The 16,974-nt window shown below is 32.1% G+C and overlaps 1 protein-coding gene across 1 annotated transcript; it reads right to left on the minus strand.

The window, feature by feature from the left end:
• Window positions 1-388: 388 nt before the first annotated feature.
• On the minus strand, window positions 389-16,727 carry LOC134245613 (uncharacterized; the record flags this gene model as incomplete). The annotated part of the gene is made up of 4 exons (XM_062727912.1): window positions 389-965; window positions 5,239-5,275; window positions 12,501-13,679; window positions 16,630-16,727. Coding segments are annotated over 4 exons (1,640 nt in total), but the record flags the coding sequence as incomplete, so codon positions are not given.
• Between the last annotated feature and the right edge of the window lie 247 nt (window positions 16,728-16,974).

The following is a 16,974-nucleotide window of genomic DNA, read 5'->3' on the forward strand; positions in this document are numbered from 1 at the left end:
GAGCGCAGTTTTCACTGTAACTAATCAGCGCAGATGCATGGAATTTTAGCCATTTTTCACTGATGAGGCATTCCATATGGTGAAATTCATTTTTGTTGAAATCAGCTGCCTGTGTATCCGTCAGCGCACACTTTGTTGTGGCTTGCTATATGATGAAATTCATTTTTATGTGATTTTTTAAAAAATTTTCTGAACAAGTAACTGGATATATAGATAATCTGTTCTGACGAATTTCTAATTCGTCCGAACAAATATCTCATTCGTTCGAGCAAATTTCCATTTTTTTTCGAACAATTACAAATATTTTTCTACCTCGCCCTCCAGTAGCGCATTCGATAAGATCTATTTGATATTTTTTTTAAAAAGGAAAAATGGTTCATTCTTATAATTGCAGTCATCCTTTTATATAATAAAAATATTAACAATGTCCCATATTTAAAGTAAGGCATAGAGTCTCATCGCTAATTACTTTCATAGACAATACAGGTATATACATATATATTATATCGTATAGACATATAGTGACATAAGATAGAAGCATTTTAATGATGTGTTCAGATATTCAATTATGAAAACAATATTAAGTTTGGCACATGTCTAGAATTTGTGATGTAAATTCAGCTTCACAGCAAAAGGGAATTACAATGATTTCATGAGTTGTTGTTCACATTCCTCAACTCTTCGACAAGCTCGCTGGTCGACATTCTTTAATATATCCTTTAATGTCCCATAATTATTAACTGAAAGTTTTCCATCCTCTTCTAGTTTATTGAAATCTTGATAAACAGTTGTTAAATCATACCTTGGTGCTGGATAATGAATTTTAAAATTTATTTTCCATTTAATGTAAACACGCCTTTCCTCTACAGACTCGTCAAGATAGTCAGTCGCTAAGTCTGCAAGTAAGCGTCGGTGAAGTTTCTCTGCTGAATGCATCTCAATACCACTCTTTGTTTCGCTTTTGCCTTGAATAAATTTATAATGAAAGAAAGGAATAAATGTTATACTGATCTATAATAATACACAAAAATATACATTTAACCGATCTCTGTTTTTAAGATAAATAGCACCATGATTCTTTTGAAGAATTTTACAGCATATGGTAAACATTGTAATTATTTTTTCCTCTTCCTTTATTTTTTTATTCAAAGGTGCATGGACACATATTTGAAGAACATTTTCTCAAGTATTCTGTATAATATTAGGACTTATATATTGCAATAACGCTAGAATTTCAATTTAAAATTAAAAGTATATAAAATCTTATTTCCTTTAAAAGTTATTAAAATTTTCAAAATTTTGAACGGTTTGATTAACACATCTAAAATTAAATTCACTAAGGATAAAATATGGTAAACAAGGAATCTGAATGTAAAAATCAGAACACGGTTAAAACTGTGATAGTTTGTAGTTAATTAAGTAAGTTGATGCTTGTTTTGCAACCAGTACAAATTTTGATTTAAAGTTAAGATCTAGACCACAAGAAGGTACTTAAATAAAATATTTTCCAAAATTTTCTCAATTTTAGTTTTTAATTTTGTCATATTTGAAATACTTTTTTCATAAAAAAAAAACAAAAAGAAACAAATAGTACAAGCTTGCCTTTCTGAGATATTTGCAAAAAAAAGATGCATCTGATACTAGCGTATAAAATATATAAATTTGGTTGATAGGCATGCTTGTGCTATATGTTTTCTGAAAGAAAATATGCTGTAAACTTCATAAAATTTTGCATATAATTGGAAAAATTCAGAAATCAACATACTTTCTGACCTTCTAGTGACCTCTGTGTACCCCATAACTTTTATAATGAGTAGAACTAATACTCATTTTGTGGCAAGAGTAATAAGTGGTTTTCAATTTATATACTATTGCATCATTCTAAAAGACACCCAAACGCACCCAAAACGAGTCTGACCCTGTCCTGTCATTAAATTTTATATTTAGGAAATGTGGCGATCTGGTTGTGTATTAATGAAACATAACAATATGTTTAATAATATATATAATAATATACTATACTAAAAATAAAGAAAAAAAACCTCAGAATACAAATGTTCGAAAAAAAAGAAAATCTCAGTATATTGTCAGTCCGTGCAGTTTTGGTGTGTTGATTTTACAATTAAAAACACCCGGTAAATCGTAAATATTAACAATAACAGAGCTCGTGCACACAAAACTCAACACGGGATGATGACTTGTAAAGGGGTTTTCTTTTCAAAATTTCTACGTTATACCCCCCTCAAGAATGGAGTTTATATAATTATCATTCTGGTTAAAAAACTTCAATATTTTTCATAAATATATGTAAACAACAATTTTGCAATTTTACTCAAGTACGGAGAATAAAATCAAAATTTTAGACAGTGCAAGGATGTGACAATTTAAACCGTCAAAAAATTAACGTTTCAATAAATTTTAGATAAAATAAGATTTTAATTTCTTTTTCTTGTGAGAAATGCAATTGCAATACATAAGTCGTGATATCGAATGCTGGATAACTCCCCCCCAAGACAATTCGCCCCCCCCCCCCCCTGTTTAGGTCAACTCGCCCCAAATTTAAAACAGCTCGACCCTATTTAAGACAACTTTTTTTAAATTGAAATCTTCACTAAATTCACAAATTTATCCTAAACTTTCATAACAAAAACTTAAAAGAGGTAATTCCCAGAGTTTGCATGCTAAAATTTTCCAACATGTTGAAACTGCTTCGGAGTTTGGACACGACATGCCATTTTTTAAAAACAAAATAATAGTAATTTCGATTGAGCTTACATGTACTAATTTAAATAAGTTATCACTTTGAAGTATCAAAATTAGTTATTAGCTTAGATATTTCATTGAAATTTCTGCAAGATGTTTTAATTTAAATTTAGGTAATTTCATTTTGATCAGTTTCATAACGCCGTCGGTTTATCAGTAATTTCGTCATTAGATAATTTATATATTTTAACACTGTTAAAAATATGTTCATAAGAATAAAAATGTTTTAAAAATGATAATTTTGAAAATATGAAACATAAAAAAAATGAATTTATTCACTCTATTTCGTAAGAATAAAATTAAAGAAGGCACGGATATTATGATAAATCTTTGATGCACACAATGTTTTTTTTACAAAGATATGACGTTAATGCATCATGAAAAAAATAACCTAGCCATTACAACTGTGAGTATTGATTATAATTTAAATTTGCATATAAAATAAATTTTTGAATAACAGTTGTTTTTTTACTTGCAGTTCACAAGAAAGGGGACGAACGATGTATGGTCATGTGACTCAATTTAATTACGTCATAATCTCTGATAAATTATGTTCAAAACCAGATTAAAACCACAGTATTTTTTTTTTTTTTTTAAAATACTGTTTGTTTGAGTTCACCGTCTTGTATAAAAATATTTAAAAACATTCAAACTTTCTTGCAAATAGTTTCAAATTACAGAATAGATTGATTGGCTCTTCTGTTTCCCTACACTGTGTGTCCAACGAGTCACTGACGTCAGAGCCGATCTCAGTACAGTAAGATTATACAAGGTAAAACATGGGTAGTATAATATCATAAAAACGGGTCATAATCAGTGCATGGTGGGATATTTTATGAATTACAGAAAAAAATATTCTTACAAGGTTGTTGACGGAAATATATTGTAGTTATGTCTTACTTAGCTTATTTCGCTAATGTGTGAGTCATAGTAGGGTTTTCCCGTACTCGAGAAATGTAAACATGACATGTTTTTCTCATGCTCATGTCTTGTTTAAATATGCCCTGTGCAATATTGAGCTCAGCTTCACCAATCGATATTTTTGCAGTTAATCCATAACATAAAGAATTTGCATTTCGACGTAATTTTTCAAATATTAAATTATAGGATTTTTGTAAATTAATTTTTTGTCATTTAAGTTGTCTTAAAAAGAATGTAATTTTCCGTCTCCAAATGCGGTGTGACAAAAGAATCTCACCTTTTCGAATTTTTAACCCTATTCATACTCTGAAATATATTAAAAGACACATGTTCACTGACATATTTTTATCTATGCTGAACAAATTCAATAATGGACTGAGTAATGGGCCCAGAAATACGGAGAATCAAACCTACACTCAGACACTGTGGGGCATAGTATTTGTCACTCAATATCTCAGAAATAAATCTAGAAACCTATTGATATATCTGCTTTAATATATGTGGGACATACTAAATATGAGATATACAAAATATGAAAAAAATTGAATGACAGGTATTTTTTGAGCTAAAGGTCCTTCATCCCCTTATGAAGTGAAAGGGGCGACTTGTATCGTTTTTGTCTCAGTTTTCCTTATCCTGTGATATCATACTTAAATATTAACTTCAAATCTGTGTCTAAGCACCTTTAATAGCTTCCTTAATTATAATTTCAGAGCACAAACAGAAGTGATTTAATAATCAATTTTTAGAACTTAAACCTTAGACATACTTATTTTCAAACTAAACCCTATAATGGCATTTATCTGTCAAAAGTAAAGTAAACAGCAGACATTGTTAAAATGAACTTCCTATTTCTTTTTAGGGCTAGTACCCTCGGTCGATATACTCAATTTATCAGAGGTCAATATCTGTGTACCTTGGTCATTATAAATGCATATTGACCTACATGGAGTACATATTTGTATATAACATGTATAAGCAGCATATATTATGGAGAGTGTAAATGAAAATGAAAGAGGCCTTTTGAACTTAAAATAAAAAGAGTCATCTATCGGTACAGTCTGAGATACTACAGTACACTACCCAGAAATAAACTTCTATATCATATCATTGGCAAAACGCGTTTCTCATGATATATCAGTAATTAATTTGTTTTACCTATTAAAAGATACATGCCCAAGGGACATAACTCTGTCAATAATTACTCGATTGTATCTAAAACAAAACATGGCGTAGATATCCTGAAAATAAATATGTATACAAAATTTCATTTCTGTATGTACAAAGAAATTGAATGGAAACTTTGGTGAAGCTACAGACAGTCAGCAGCAGAGTTATATGCCATCCCTTCTTCTAAGGGGCATACATGTGAATATAAACCGTTCGTCTCTTGTACATTTCTATACACGTTATTAATTTAAGTATGAGTATAGACAGTTCTAATCAAATATGTCAGTATTATTGCCTGTAGTTTGATTATCAGCATACATTGAACAATTTATGAAGAGTCTATGAATACATTAATATGTCAATGACTTTAAATGAGTTTTTTACCTTTCAGAGACCTGTGGCATGGAACAGATGACTTCCCCTATAGTAATAAGAGATACATTAAATGACAAAGTATTGAAAAATAATTTTTAAAATGCTCATTTTCTAATCATTTTCAAAGAAAAAAAAACAAAACAATCTTTTAAAAGCATAATTATGTATTCCAATTGAAATGACAACAATTTAAATTTGCTTTTTTAAAAATTTGCTTGAATTGTGTAGTTGTTAACACGTTAACTTCTAGGTTGCAGGTTAAGAAGTTGATCGTTTTGTTGCGGTTCGAATCAAATTGTGAGATGCGGATACTGTCCTTTGGATTGGACCGTAAAAACTGAGGCACTGTGTTTAATTTAGAAAAATGTATACATGATTGATGAGAGAGCGAGTTAGTTACAAATCTGCCCTTATCAAACTGATATGTTTGCTGCAAGGCTGCAACAACTCTGCTGCAAGCTTGCAGCAAACAAAATTGTTCGCAGGAAGAAAATTTTCATGATCTCAGAACTGCAATCTTGCGGCAAACATTGCAGAGAATTCGCAGGAACCCAACATGTTTGCAGGAACATTGCAAGAAACATACGCCATTTAATGTTTGCAGCAAGTTCGCAGGAAACATTACATATTCGAAAGTTTGCAGGAATTTTGCAAGAACCGTAAACAAATCAAATCAGCCAATGAAATACAGATTGTACTGGGGCAACACAGAACTGGTCATTTTGAAATGTTTGAATTGAGGTTGTACATGTTTCAGTATTTTGTAACATTGGATGACGTTCGATGACCCCCTAATTATCTCCAAAAATCCTAAAAATTTCCATGCTCAAGGTCTTTAAGTTTTTGATATCCAATGAAAGGTCTTGCCACACATATATGAAGTGTAAAAGTCCTGGCATCTAATGTTCAAAAGATATGGCCAAAAGAAAAGTTTGGAATTTTTTAGTAAAGGTGGGTCAACCTCATGGGTCAAGGTTAAACATTCAAAATGTGGTGGTACCCAAAAAAAGTCCTTGTCAGATGAACTAAACATTTGAAAGAGCGATATATGGTAAGTGTCTCAATTGGCCCCTTAAAATGAATATCTTAATTTTACTTTATATATAGCTGTAGTTTGTATAGCTATATATGCGACCTTTATTGGTAATTTTCGTTTTGACCAAAATGCCGTTATTTTAGAAATATGACATCATAAAAATCACGTTTTCCCGCCATTTTAGCATATTTTGTATAAAACTGCTTATTTTCAAGCAGTTTTTCTTCCAGAAAATATAGAGCGCAGCCTAGAACAAGCTTTATATTTTTAACAAAGATGTATCTATCCAATACTAATTAGTGACAGAAAAATTATATATGTTCTACACTGCGCTCTTTGTTTCCCATAAGAAAAAACATCAAGAAAAAGGCATATTTTTTTCTTTTTTTGTTAGATAGCAAAAAATCATCATTTCTCATGTCAATTAGAGCGAGTGGGTGCATGTAAATGTGAAAAATATATTGGAAATATTTCTAACATAATCTCTTCTACAAAATAAATTTCAATTAAACATATCTCAGTGTCATTCTAAAATGTACATTTTTAGGGGGCCAATTTGGCTCTTATCCTATATACTCCTTTGAAAGTCCTAGCTTCACTAAATCAAAATTTATAGGCAAGGTTTAATTTTTTGCAGACAAATAGACAGACAGACGGACGGACAAAAAAAAAATTAGATACCCCCGAAACTTAGTCAACAGGGGCATATAAATTGCATTTCGTAGATATTAATTCGTGGGTTTCTTCAAATCTTGAAAATCGTCTGCGTGGCGCAGTAGTTATTGCCTCTGCTCTTGAGTCGCGTACTAAGGAGTCAATTCGTACGTCGAGGGTTCGAATCCCACTGTGGGACGTGGAGACCGGTCCTTCGGATGACACCGTATAAACCGAGGTCCTGTCCTGCAATAGGTGCTGGCTCGAAAACGATTCCTCCCTGCTCAATGGCCCTGAGTGCTTAGCATAGGACAAAATTTTTAGCTCTCCACCGGCAAGTAATGATGTCTCCATATGAATGAAAAATTCTCGAGATGAACGAACAAACAATATACAAACAATCATACCTTAAAAAAGATGTAAACCTCAAAAAAAAATTAGTGATTTCACAGTATTCATGTACACATGTAAACATTAGAACATTAGAAAGCTGTTATCTCTTAGTTTTAGTTGCTGTGGTAAAAGTGTGTGAGTCTTCACTGACCCGTAACAAAGATAAGATGATCTAAGAAACCACGTTAACAGCAACATCTCATTTTTTGTGACGTCTTGATTAACTAACTATCCTAAGTCCATCTCTAAGTATTTAGAAACTGTGAGTATATTTTAAATAAAAAATTCAAATGCTGATAAATACTTAAAACACTTAATAGTCACTAATGATAAATTTTCATTATAAATTTCAATTCACAACAAAAGAAAAACCATAGAAATATTTTTTTTTCAAGTTTTACTTGTATTTTTTTTTTGTCTTTTTAAAAATTGCTTTTCACTCATATGAAGACACACATGCCATTTGAGAGCAAGTAGTACCATTGGAAAGTATACAGCATTTTCTTATTTGTGCCAGCATCTACTGCGACACTGTACCTCAGTTAAACGGTGTCATCCGAAAGATCGGTCTCTACATGGGATTTGAATCGGCAATGTAAAGATATATTTCTTAGTTCGCCACTCTTTAGGAACTGTCTGATATTTATTTTAGAAAAGCCTAACCAGTTGCCACAGAATAGCGTGTAAGCGCATAATTTGTTGCTTGGCTTTGGTAAATACAGATATGATAAGGAAAAACAGATCGATTGTATGTTATTTTACGTCTGGTTAAGAATTTTTTAATCAAATAGGATCGTCACAATATACTAGTAAAAGGCTTCAAATTTAGACTTTTACTCGACACTGAGGGTCATAGAGCAGGAAACGATCTTTATCGATCAGCCAAGCTTTGTATTGACAGAGGACTTCGTGTTTAAAGGTCTTATTCAAAAGACCCATATCTTCCACATCAATGCAGGCGTTTTATGCTACGTATAGGAGAACAGGGCCTAATTTATACGGATTATGTTTACTTTGACAAGACAAAAAATAGGCGACTCCTAATAATAACAAAAGATAAATACAATGCTGATTTAACTAATGCACTGAACTACATCAAAACTTACATCACAACTGTATTCATTTTTGTCGGTAGCTAAATACAACATAACAAGATATTAACAAATTACTGATAGCAATGCATCCTGTCGACATCACGTCTTTATAAAACCTGACGCATTTTTATGTGGATAGAGAGACAGATCCAGTATTTTTTTTGTAGTAAAAAATGCATATTATGATTAAACAGAAGAATGTCATTTCTAAATTAAAGTGAGTATGTTAAGGAAGCATTTAAATCATTTCTAGGGAAATTTAGACTTCTTAAAGAGAATTAAGTTTTATAGTTTACCAAAACCGCTGATAAACGTAAAATATTATTATCTATTGCATAAAGATAAAAAGAGTGTCTAACGCAAAGACGTGCACCACCACCAGGTCATCAAGTCACTTCTATTAATAGCGAAAAGTTCCTAAATAAACAAAGATAACAGAACAACAATAAAAAGGAGTTTAACAATTTCTTTGGGTAAATAATATAGTAGATATAGTAAAAAGAAAAACATCTATTTTGCCTAAAAAATGCTGCTAGAATCCCACTGCCCTGAAATAATTATACCACACATTTGAACGATACCTTTCCCGATGATTTTATAGTGATACAGTCGTGCGTTTGTATGCTGATTCAATAAAAAAAGTAATGGAAGGACCCTGATTAATCATTGCAAGGGCATACCCCAAATCCAATTACGTAATCTTACTTTCATAAAAAAATATTGATGAAATTAAATACCCTCAATGCATCTAACCAAGTTTTCACACACACTTCAACTCAAGAAGCATTAAGATACTTGAAAAGTGCTGCGAACCTCATGAAATCTTGCAAATAAATTAATTATAGCTATATTTAATGTAGTTGACGAGCAAAATATTCAAACTGCCGTCAAACAACTTAAATTTTAACTATTATGTGCATATGCAACGTAGTTTGAACTTTATTGGTTTCTTCCATGGAGTTGAAGGTTAGCATTAAATGAAGGGTCTGGTTGCAATACATTTAATGTCTATATAAGGATTTATACGCCTCATCTACAACAAATTTTGACTGAAAAATATCTAAAATATATGTTTCGTATTTTTTGTACATTTTTCTTTGAATAATAATTTTTTTTCATAATTTGGTATCTTTTCAATAGCCCTGGTAACGCATGCTGATTTCTTGTCTTAGAACTTGTAATTGTATTATGGGTTTAAATCTAGAATATTTGAAAAATTATCAGTAGGTAAGGTACCTTGCGTATATCCTTAAATTAGAGAATATATATCTGGGTTTGCAACACTTTTTACAAACTACATAAAGTGTTGAAAACAATTATAAATTGGACTAAGTTTTAAATTGGCTATGCCCTTGCAATATTGGAATTGATAGATGACCTCTATACTGTAAGTATGATTGTTAAAATCAAGTGACTTCGAATTCAGGTGATATGAAATAAATATTAATGTCCTCAACATGTAGATTTAAACTGCATAATATTTTTCTGATAAAAGTGAAGTCCTATAAAGAAAGACCCATCCTTATAAAATGTTTAAAATGTTTTTGCTGCTTTTGGAATTATGTTACCTGATATTCAAGATGCATATAAGAATATAATCTGACTCACCTTAACATATGCTTATCATATGATAGAACTAAAGCTGAGGGAAGGATATGGAGATAGCGAACAGTATTCAATCTCAACGTCCATTAAACAATATACAAAATATGAGCAGAGCAAACACGGACCTCCGAAACATCAGAGGTGGGATCAGGTGCCATGGAGGAGTGAGCATCCCCTGCCGACCGGTCACACCCGCCGTGTGCTCGTTGTCATGATCAGGAAATAACGGAAAAAATCTGCCGTCAATTCAGTGTATAAACAATGGACTAACAATTGGTATGAAAAACGTCAGTCAGCATTTGACTCAATGATAAATTGTATTTGCTGACAAGGTCATTGTATCGACCATAGAACTTACGAAATTATGACTTTAAACGAAACTGTTGATATTCTTGTTTCATCAACTTGCTTGTCAATAATTTACCTCGTTTAAGAAATTGTTCATACGTAGAGCATGCTCTTGCGTATCGAATCAACTGAGAAATATATACTCTGTATGCATGTGATGAAGGTATATTGCTGCATAAGTAAGGGAAGTTGACGATAGAAAAGTTAAAGTCATCACGTTTATCATATAACTTGGTTGTTAGATTACCATAAGTGTTTGTTTCAAGTAAAGTATCCAAGTATGAAGCAGAAGTGTCGGACTCTGTGGTATCTTTTATCTCAAGCTCACCAGGATATATCGTATCGACGTAGGAATGGAAATTATCATTATTAATTGACAATACGTCGTCGAATAGCTTATTCGATATTGTTTGATACAGAGAATAGCAATGTTGCTATGGTCATCAGAAACATTCAATTCTGTTACATGTTCTTTTACCTCAATATTAAACCCTAAGTGGTGTCTTTTTGCATCCAGTTTTAGAGATTGTGTGGTAGTCAAACTTGAATGTCATGTTGAGTAGCTAGCTATTCATAACTTTCATTTATAAACATTTTATTATTCTACATAGACGTATAAGTATCGAAGAAATATGATACAATATGATATATAAGAATACCATGTCCTAGAAATATAATAATGATTGATTGATTGTATGTTTTTTAACGTCCCTTTCGATAATTTTTGACTCATATGGAGACGTCACTGTATGCCGGTGAAGGGCTTCAAATTTTTTACCTTTACTCGGCACTCAGGGCCATTGAACAGTGCGCGGGTATGTTAAGGAAGCATATAAGTTAGTTTTGGGGAAATTTAGACTTTTTGAAGAAAATTTAGTTTAATAAATTACCAAAACCACTGATAAACGTAAACTGTTATTTACTATTGCATACAGATAAAAGCGTGTCTAACACAAAGACGTGCATCACCGCCACGGCATCACGTGATTTCTATTAATAGCAAAATTTTCCTTAACGAAAAGGCTTACAGAACAACAATACCCCGGAGTTTGATAATTTCTTTGAGTGTGTGATATAGATGAAAAACATCTAATTTGTCTAAAAAGTGCTGCTAGAATCCCACTATCTTGTCCGTAAAATATTTATTCCACACATTCTCTCGAAACCTTACCCTTTGTTTTGAATTTTATACATATGAATCGAGATTTTTCGTACAACCATGCTTAACTCGGGATTCTAGCAGCACTTTCCAAGTTTGTCAAAACACAAACTTTCAATCCGTACAAATCGTATGTTTTGAAATATCCAGCTTATTGTTGTTCTGTTGCATTTTTTGGTCAAGAATGACGGACGATAGGCCGACCGGGATACGTAACATAGCGGACTGTCTTCGAAAGAGAATATAATCGATGATAATAAATTAGCATACCTGTTTAATTAATTGAACTCCATATGAATTTAACACAATATTTCCGATATTCCCGTTTAAACTCAATTTAACGTATCTTTGAACATGCCGTCTATGCCAAATTCTCTTTACACGACATGATCAATTTCTGAGTTACTTGATGTACACATATGACGTCATCGGTGGTAGATTTCAATCATAATGACTGTTACAGCATAACAAAATAAAAACATTTTATTTTTGTTAATGTTTACACGTTTCTAATCATTTTCTAGAGTTAAATTACATAGCTAAATACCAATATTACGAAAACCTGATTTCTAAAATTGACGTCATCTTGCCTACTATGACGTCATAATGCAGCACTGATTTAGCCAAGGTAGAATATTTTGTATGCTTCCTTATTCCCCCTGCGTGAGGGATCTTTATCGTGCCAACGCCTGCCGTGACATGGAACCTCGGTTTTTAAGGTTTCGTCCGAAGGACCCTAAACTTTCACTTCAAGTGCTGAGCGCATGGTGAAGGAACAGTTGCTACCCATTTATTTCGACCTAGGTCGGTTGCATGCGAGATACGAACTCACGACCTCACGATCACGAATAGAATTATTTCTTCCGACTAGAAATATAATACTTTCTTCTATTTAAACTCATTTTTATAAAAAAAAAATTCCATTGGGGAGAGAAAGAAAGTGACAGAGAGAAAGAGAGAGAGATAGTTTATATTTACTCACTCTATTCCAGAATTTTGTCAGAGCTTTTATATTTATCTCATGTGATTCTATAAATCCATGTCTTGGACACAATATTGTATCGTTTCCTGATAGTAATTCTTTTTCATACACATAGCATTCTTCACTTTCGCAAAGCACATCTTGATTTAAACACTGATATGCGATACAATATTCAACTTCTTTATGAAATGTGCTTGTTAAGTATTTAAGTCTCTTTTCCAGTGTCTCTTTTATTTCTACTGCGATATCAATATCAATAGGTGAGTTTTTTGGTCTCAGAATCTGCACTTGAATTGCAGTTTGCGTCACAGCCAAAGCAATTAGATGGTCCTTGTATACAAAAATTGCTATGTTTTTATACAAGCCTGGTAAACTTTTATCCTCTACCACTTTCCACTCTGTTCCAACTATGCAGGCAACTATCAATCGACAGTAGAAGAAGAACGGTAAAAAGTGGAAATGTAGCACCAACACAGATGATTTTGTTTCCATTCCCCGTAAGGCAATCCGTTCCTTCCTACCAAAATCTCTTTTATTCATACATGGGACATAGTGTTTTAATTTTCCTATAGCAAGTAATCCTAGTCTTTGCATATATTGCAAAATGGTCGGCCTTTCCCAAGATTCTATAGATAAGCTTTCCCAAACTCGACCAAGAAAATTGTCCATGAGATACCCAGATCTATGGAAGTACTGCCACTCCTTGTCAGTTTCAGCTAAGTCTCGGACATGATTTTTGTCTGATATTATAAATTTAAATGTATCAACAAACCATTGGACGTCAGCTACGATGGTATTTGAAAGGTTCCCCTCCTCAAAGTAAAGAATCAATCCAATGTCATGGAAAAAGCATAGTGCATCCTCAATTTTTAAACTTTCATCTTCCTTAGCCTTCCAGTATTTCTCTTTGAGATCTTCGATAGGAACGGTCTTTTCATAACGTCTCATTGTGATTAGAGCGAGTTCAATTATAGACCATTCTTTTGGAATATCTTCTTTCCATCTCTTGTCTTTGGCAATAGAAGTAATGCAGTTTTCTAATTCAGATAAAACTTCCAAATCTTCACCTTTGTCAGAAGGAAAGCTGACAAAGAAACACCTCTCATAATTTAAATGTTTCTTAAGATTCGAATCTGTAGGTAGCAAATCCAAGAGCTGTCCATAAAATCCGTCTTTTTCCTGTAAGAAAAATATAATATATACATAATATTTACAATCTTCTGGACAAAGAAAAAAGTTAAGATATACAGTAAATAAAAATACATCTGTATTTATAATCAAAAACGAGTATGTTGAGTCAGCAACCATAGAAATTTTAAATCTTTGAACACAAAATTTATTCTGAGCAGCACTTCCAATCTGTTACAAAACGCATGCTTTTAATATTGAATTGTGGTTAAATTATCTGGGGTAGTTTTTAAGGCTTGTGTTTTTGTAAATTGAACTGGATTGGCAAATAATTATTGTCTTCCTTCAAAGAAATAATTGAAAAAAATAGATAAGAATAACTGTATAAGAAATATATCATATACCTAGTAGTGTATCAGCCCTGATACAGGCGATTTGGACTAAGCGAGACAGCGCCTTGGAAGTAGGGCTGAGATATCTCTGTCTCGGCCCGTCGTCAAGGGGCTGTCTCGCCCTCAAATTTCAAATCATTATTTCTGTTTTATTTGGGTGAATAAAGAGTAAAATTCGTATTTTCGTAATAAAGATAAACATTATATATCTAAAAATTTAACCAGAATCTTTAAAAATATTTATTTATATTAAAATTTTGAGAAAATTGTTTTTAAAAAGTGCGCCAATTGATAGCACTTGTGACGTAAGAGAGGTAACTCTTGTTTACTTCTAGGACAGAAACAAATCAGGTTTTGAAAAAATGGACGCTTATTTGCTCTGACAGTAAGACAATACAAAGTTTTCATGTAAATGTTCCATTTTTAATTTGATATATATCGTAAACAAAACAAACAGTTACTCTATATTTCTTCAGATTTACAACTTGTTACGATTCGTTGAAGAAGTTGTAACCCCGGTTCGATCTAAAGTGAAAGTAGAATATTTTTTAAAGTTTTTTTACCTTTTAAATTCTTTGTTATATATAATGTGCTTCGAAAGGAAATGTTTCAAAACACCAGGGCTTTTCTTTTTAATGACTAAACCAAGTAAATCTTTCTCTATATATGATTATTCGCCGTCAAGCAACATCTCCAAGAACATCGAAATAAAGAAAGATAACTCTAATTTTGTTACGACAAAATGATATAAACTTTTTGATTGAAAAATATCTAAATGTTTGTTCTTTTCTTTGGTTTTAGATATATGATATAAACAACATCACACTACTGTTTTGATCTCGTCCCTGGTATCAGCCCTCGGATGGTCTCGGCCCGCGCCCTCCGGGCTTAGGCCGATACCAACCGCTCGGGCTGATACCAGGGCCGACATCAAAACAGCAGTGTGATATTCTATATTTCTCTCATCTGGATCACAAAAATTAATTATGTTTCCTTCTAAACCTACGGTTTCCTGTTCTATTTACATGCCGTTTTGAAAAAAAGGAACTACAATTCAATGTCACTGGTCGTATATGTTAAAAATTTATGACATCATCAGTCTACGTATTTAATCCCTGTGCTTAACATAAAATAAATGATTTTTTCTGCCACTTTTTTTCATGTTTACTTTGATCTTAAAGTAGACAAATACTCGCACTACATTAGTAACGTATAGTAAAAGCAGAACCATACTGCTAATTTCCGAGATGTGATTTTGAACTGTATTTGTTTCACTTTTATTTTGCGCTTTAAAAATCCAATAACGATTTTGCTCAAAGTCAGTTGTATAAACAAACTAACAAACATTGCTTATAACGTCAATTTAAGGAGAAATCAATTTAAAATAGAAAAATAGAAGGCTTGAAATAGCTTTCAATTGGCAGAAATACGAAAAGGTAATAAAGAAATTATATAAACAATATTTCTGCTGATGAGAATATGCCGATAATTTAGACCACGAGTTTTAAAGCGATGCGACAGACAGACTATTGTCGTTGGACATGTTGAAATTTACATTGATCACAGTTTGCAAGAAAAGGAAATACTACGATCTGACAATCACAAATTTGATAATTTCCGACATTACAATATTTATTTTAAAGAAAATTATCACATTGCATGAATACCCTCCCCTACTAGCCCTGGAAATCCATCACATTTAATCACGATGCAATATTATTGCTAGAATGCTAGTTTAAAGGGATAATAAATCACTTTCAGCTCACTCACTTTTTGAAACGGATCATCCAATTTGTGAAAATCATTCAATCACGTCCTGATTCATTGTCTCTTAACAAATGACTATTCTTTTAAACTGTTAATACAGTAAAACGGAACAAAATGTTTCCTTGGCAGATAAAATAATTCGATGTACCTCTAAATCAGAGCCATATTATGAACAGTAATGCGTCAACATATATTTCTTTTTAGCTTATTCTTTTTCTTAGATGTAATTATGTACAAGGAAAGAAGTTATCTTAAGATTGAATCTATAAAAAATATTTAAAATGACGGATACTGTCCTGTAAATAATATTTCTCGTATAAATTTTAACACGCTTTCCTAACAAAGTGGAATTATTTAAAATAATTCACGCAAAACAATGATTAACTTTTAAAAAAATCTTTTCTATTCTATTTTATGTATTTAAGATGACAATATAAACTTGAATTATTATACATGTATAAAGTCACTTCGCGGCCAGGTAATTTTTTAAGCATTTTGCATTTCAAGGTATATAGTCGGGGGGGGGGGGGATGAGCGGGAAAATAACACGTTGAAATATCCTTTATCTGATGTTTGTATATTGCTTGGATATATGTCTATCTTATAAAAGCAGATTTTACAAGATTGAGCTCATTTAGTACCTTCATATGATAAAACAACATTATTAAAACATTGATTTCAACTACATGTAACCTCGTGCTCTCTTAATGATATCATATTCTAATGCAGCAAAATATATTTGTACACTTTTAAGTACCAGTACATCCTCCATTATTTTTCAAATTTTGAAATAAAACTGAGAAAAAAGACTTCCACTCTGATTTAGCATGTACACATACTACCTTCTGTGTAACATGTTCACAGTGTGTGGCTACAGTGATGACTGATGTGTCCTCAGCACAGTACGTGTGAATAGATTTCAACCAAAATAAAACATACTCTGAAATTAAAACACGAAATATAATTGTTAATATTTTTAACTGAATGGTTTTGAACAATATTTTAAAATGAAAACAAGAGGCCCATGGGCCACATCGCTCACCTGAGAAGCTTTGGCCATTCTGTTCTTTCCAGATTTCCTCCTTGTAATACATAATGCATCACCACCCTACCCCACTGATCATAATTTAGACATTTTGAAATCTACACTACCCCAGGATCCTTCCATGTGCACATAAGTTTCAGCT

The sequence above is a fragment of the Saccostrea cucullata genome, unplaced genomic scaffold, assembly GCF_032062105.1.
Source record: "Saccostrea cucullata isolate Sc308-1 unplaced genomic scaffold, CSIRO_AGI_Scuc_v1 ctg1915, whole genome shotgun sequence".
Lineage (NCBI taxonomy): Eukaryota > Metazoa > Mollusca > Bivalvia > Ostreida > Ostreidae > Saccostrea > Saccostrea cuccullata.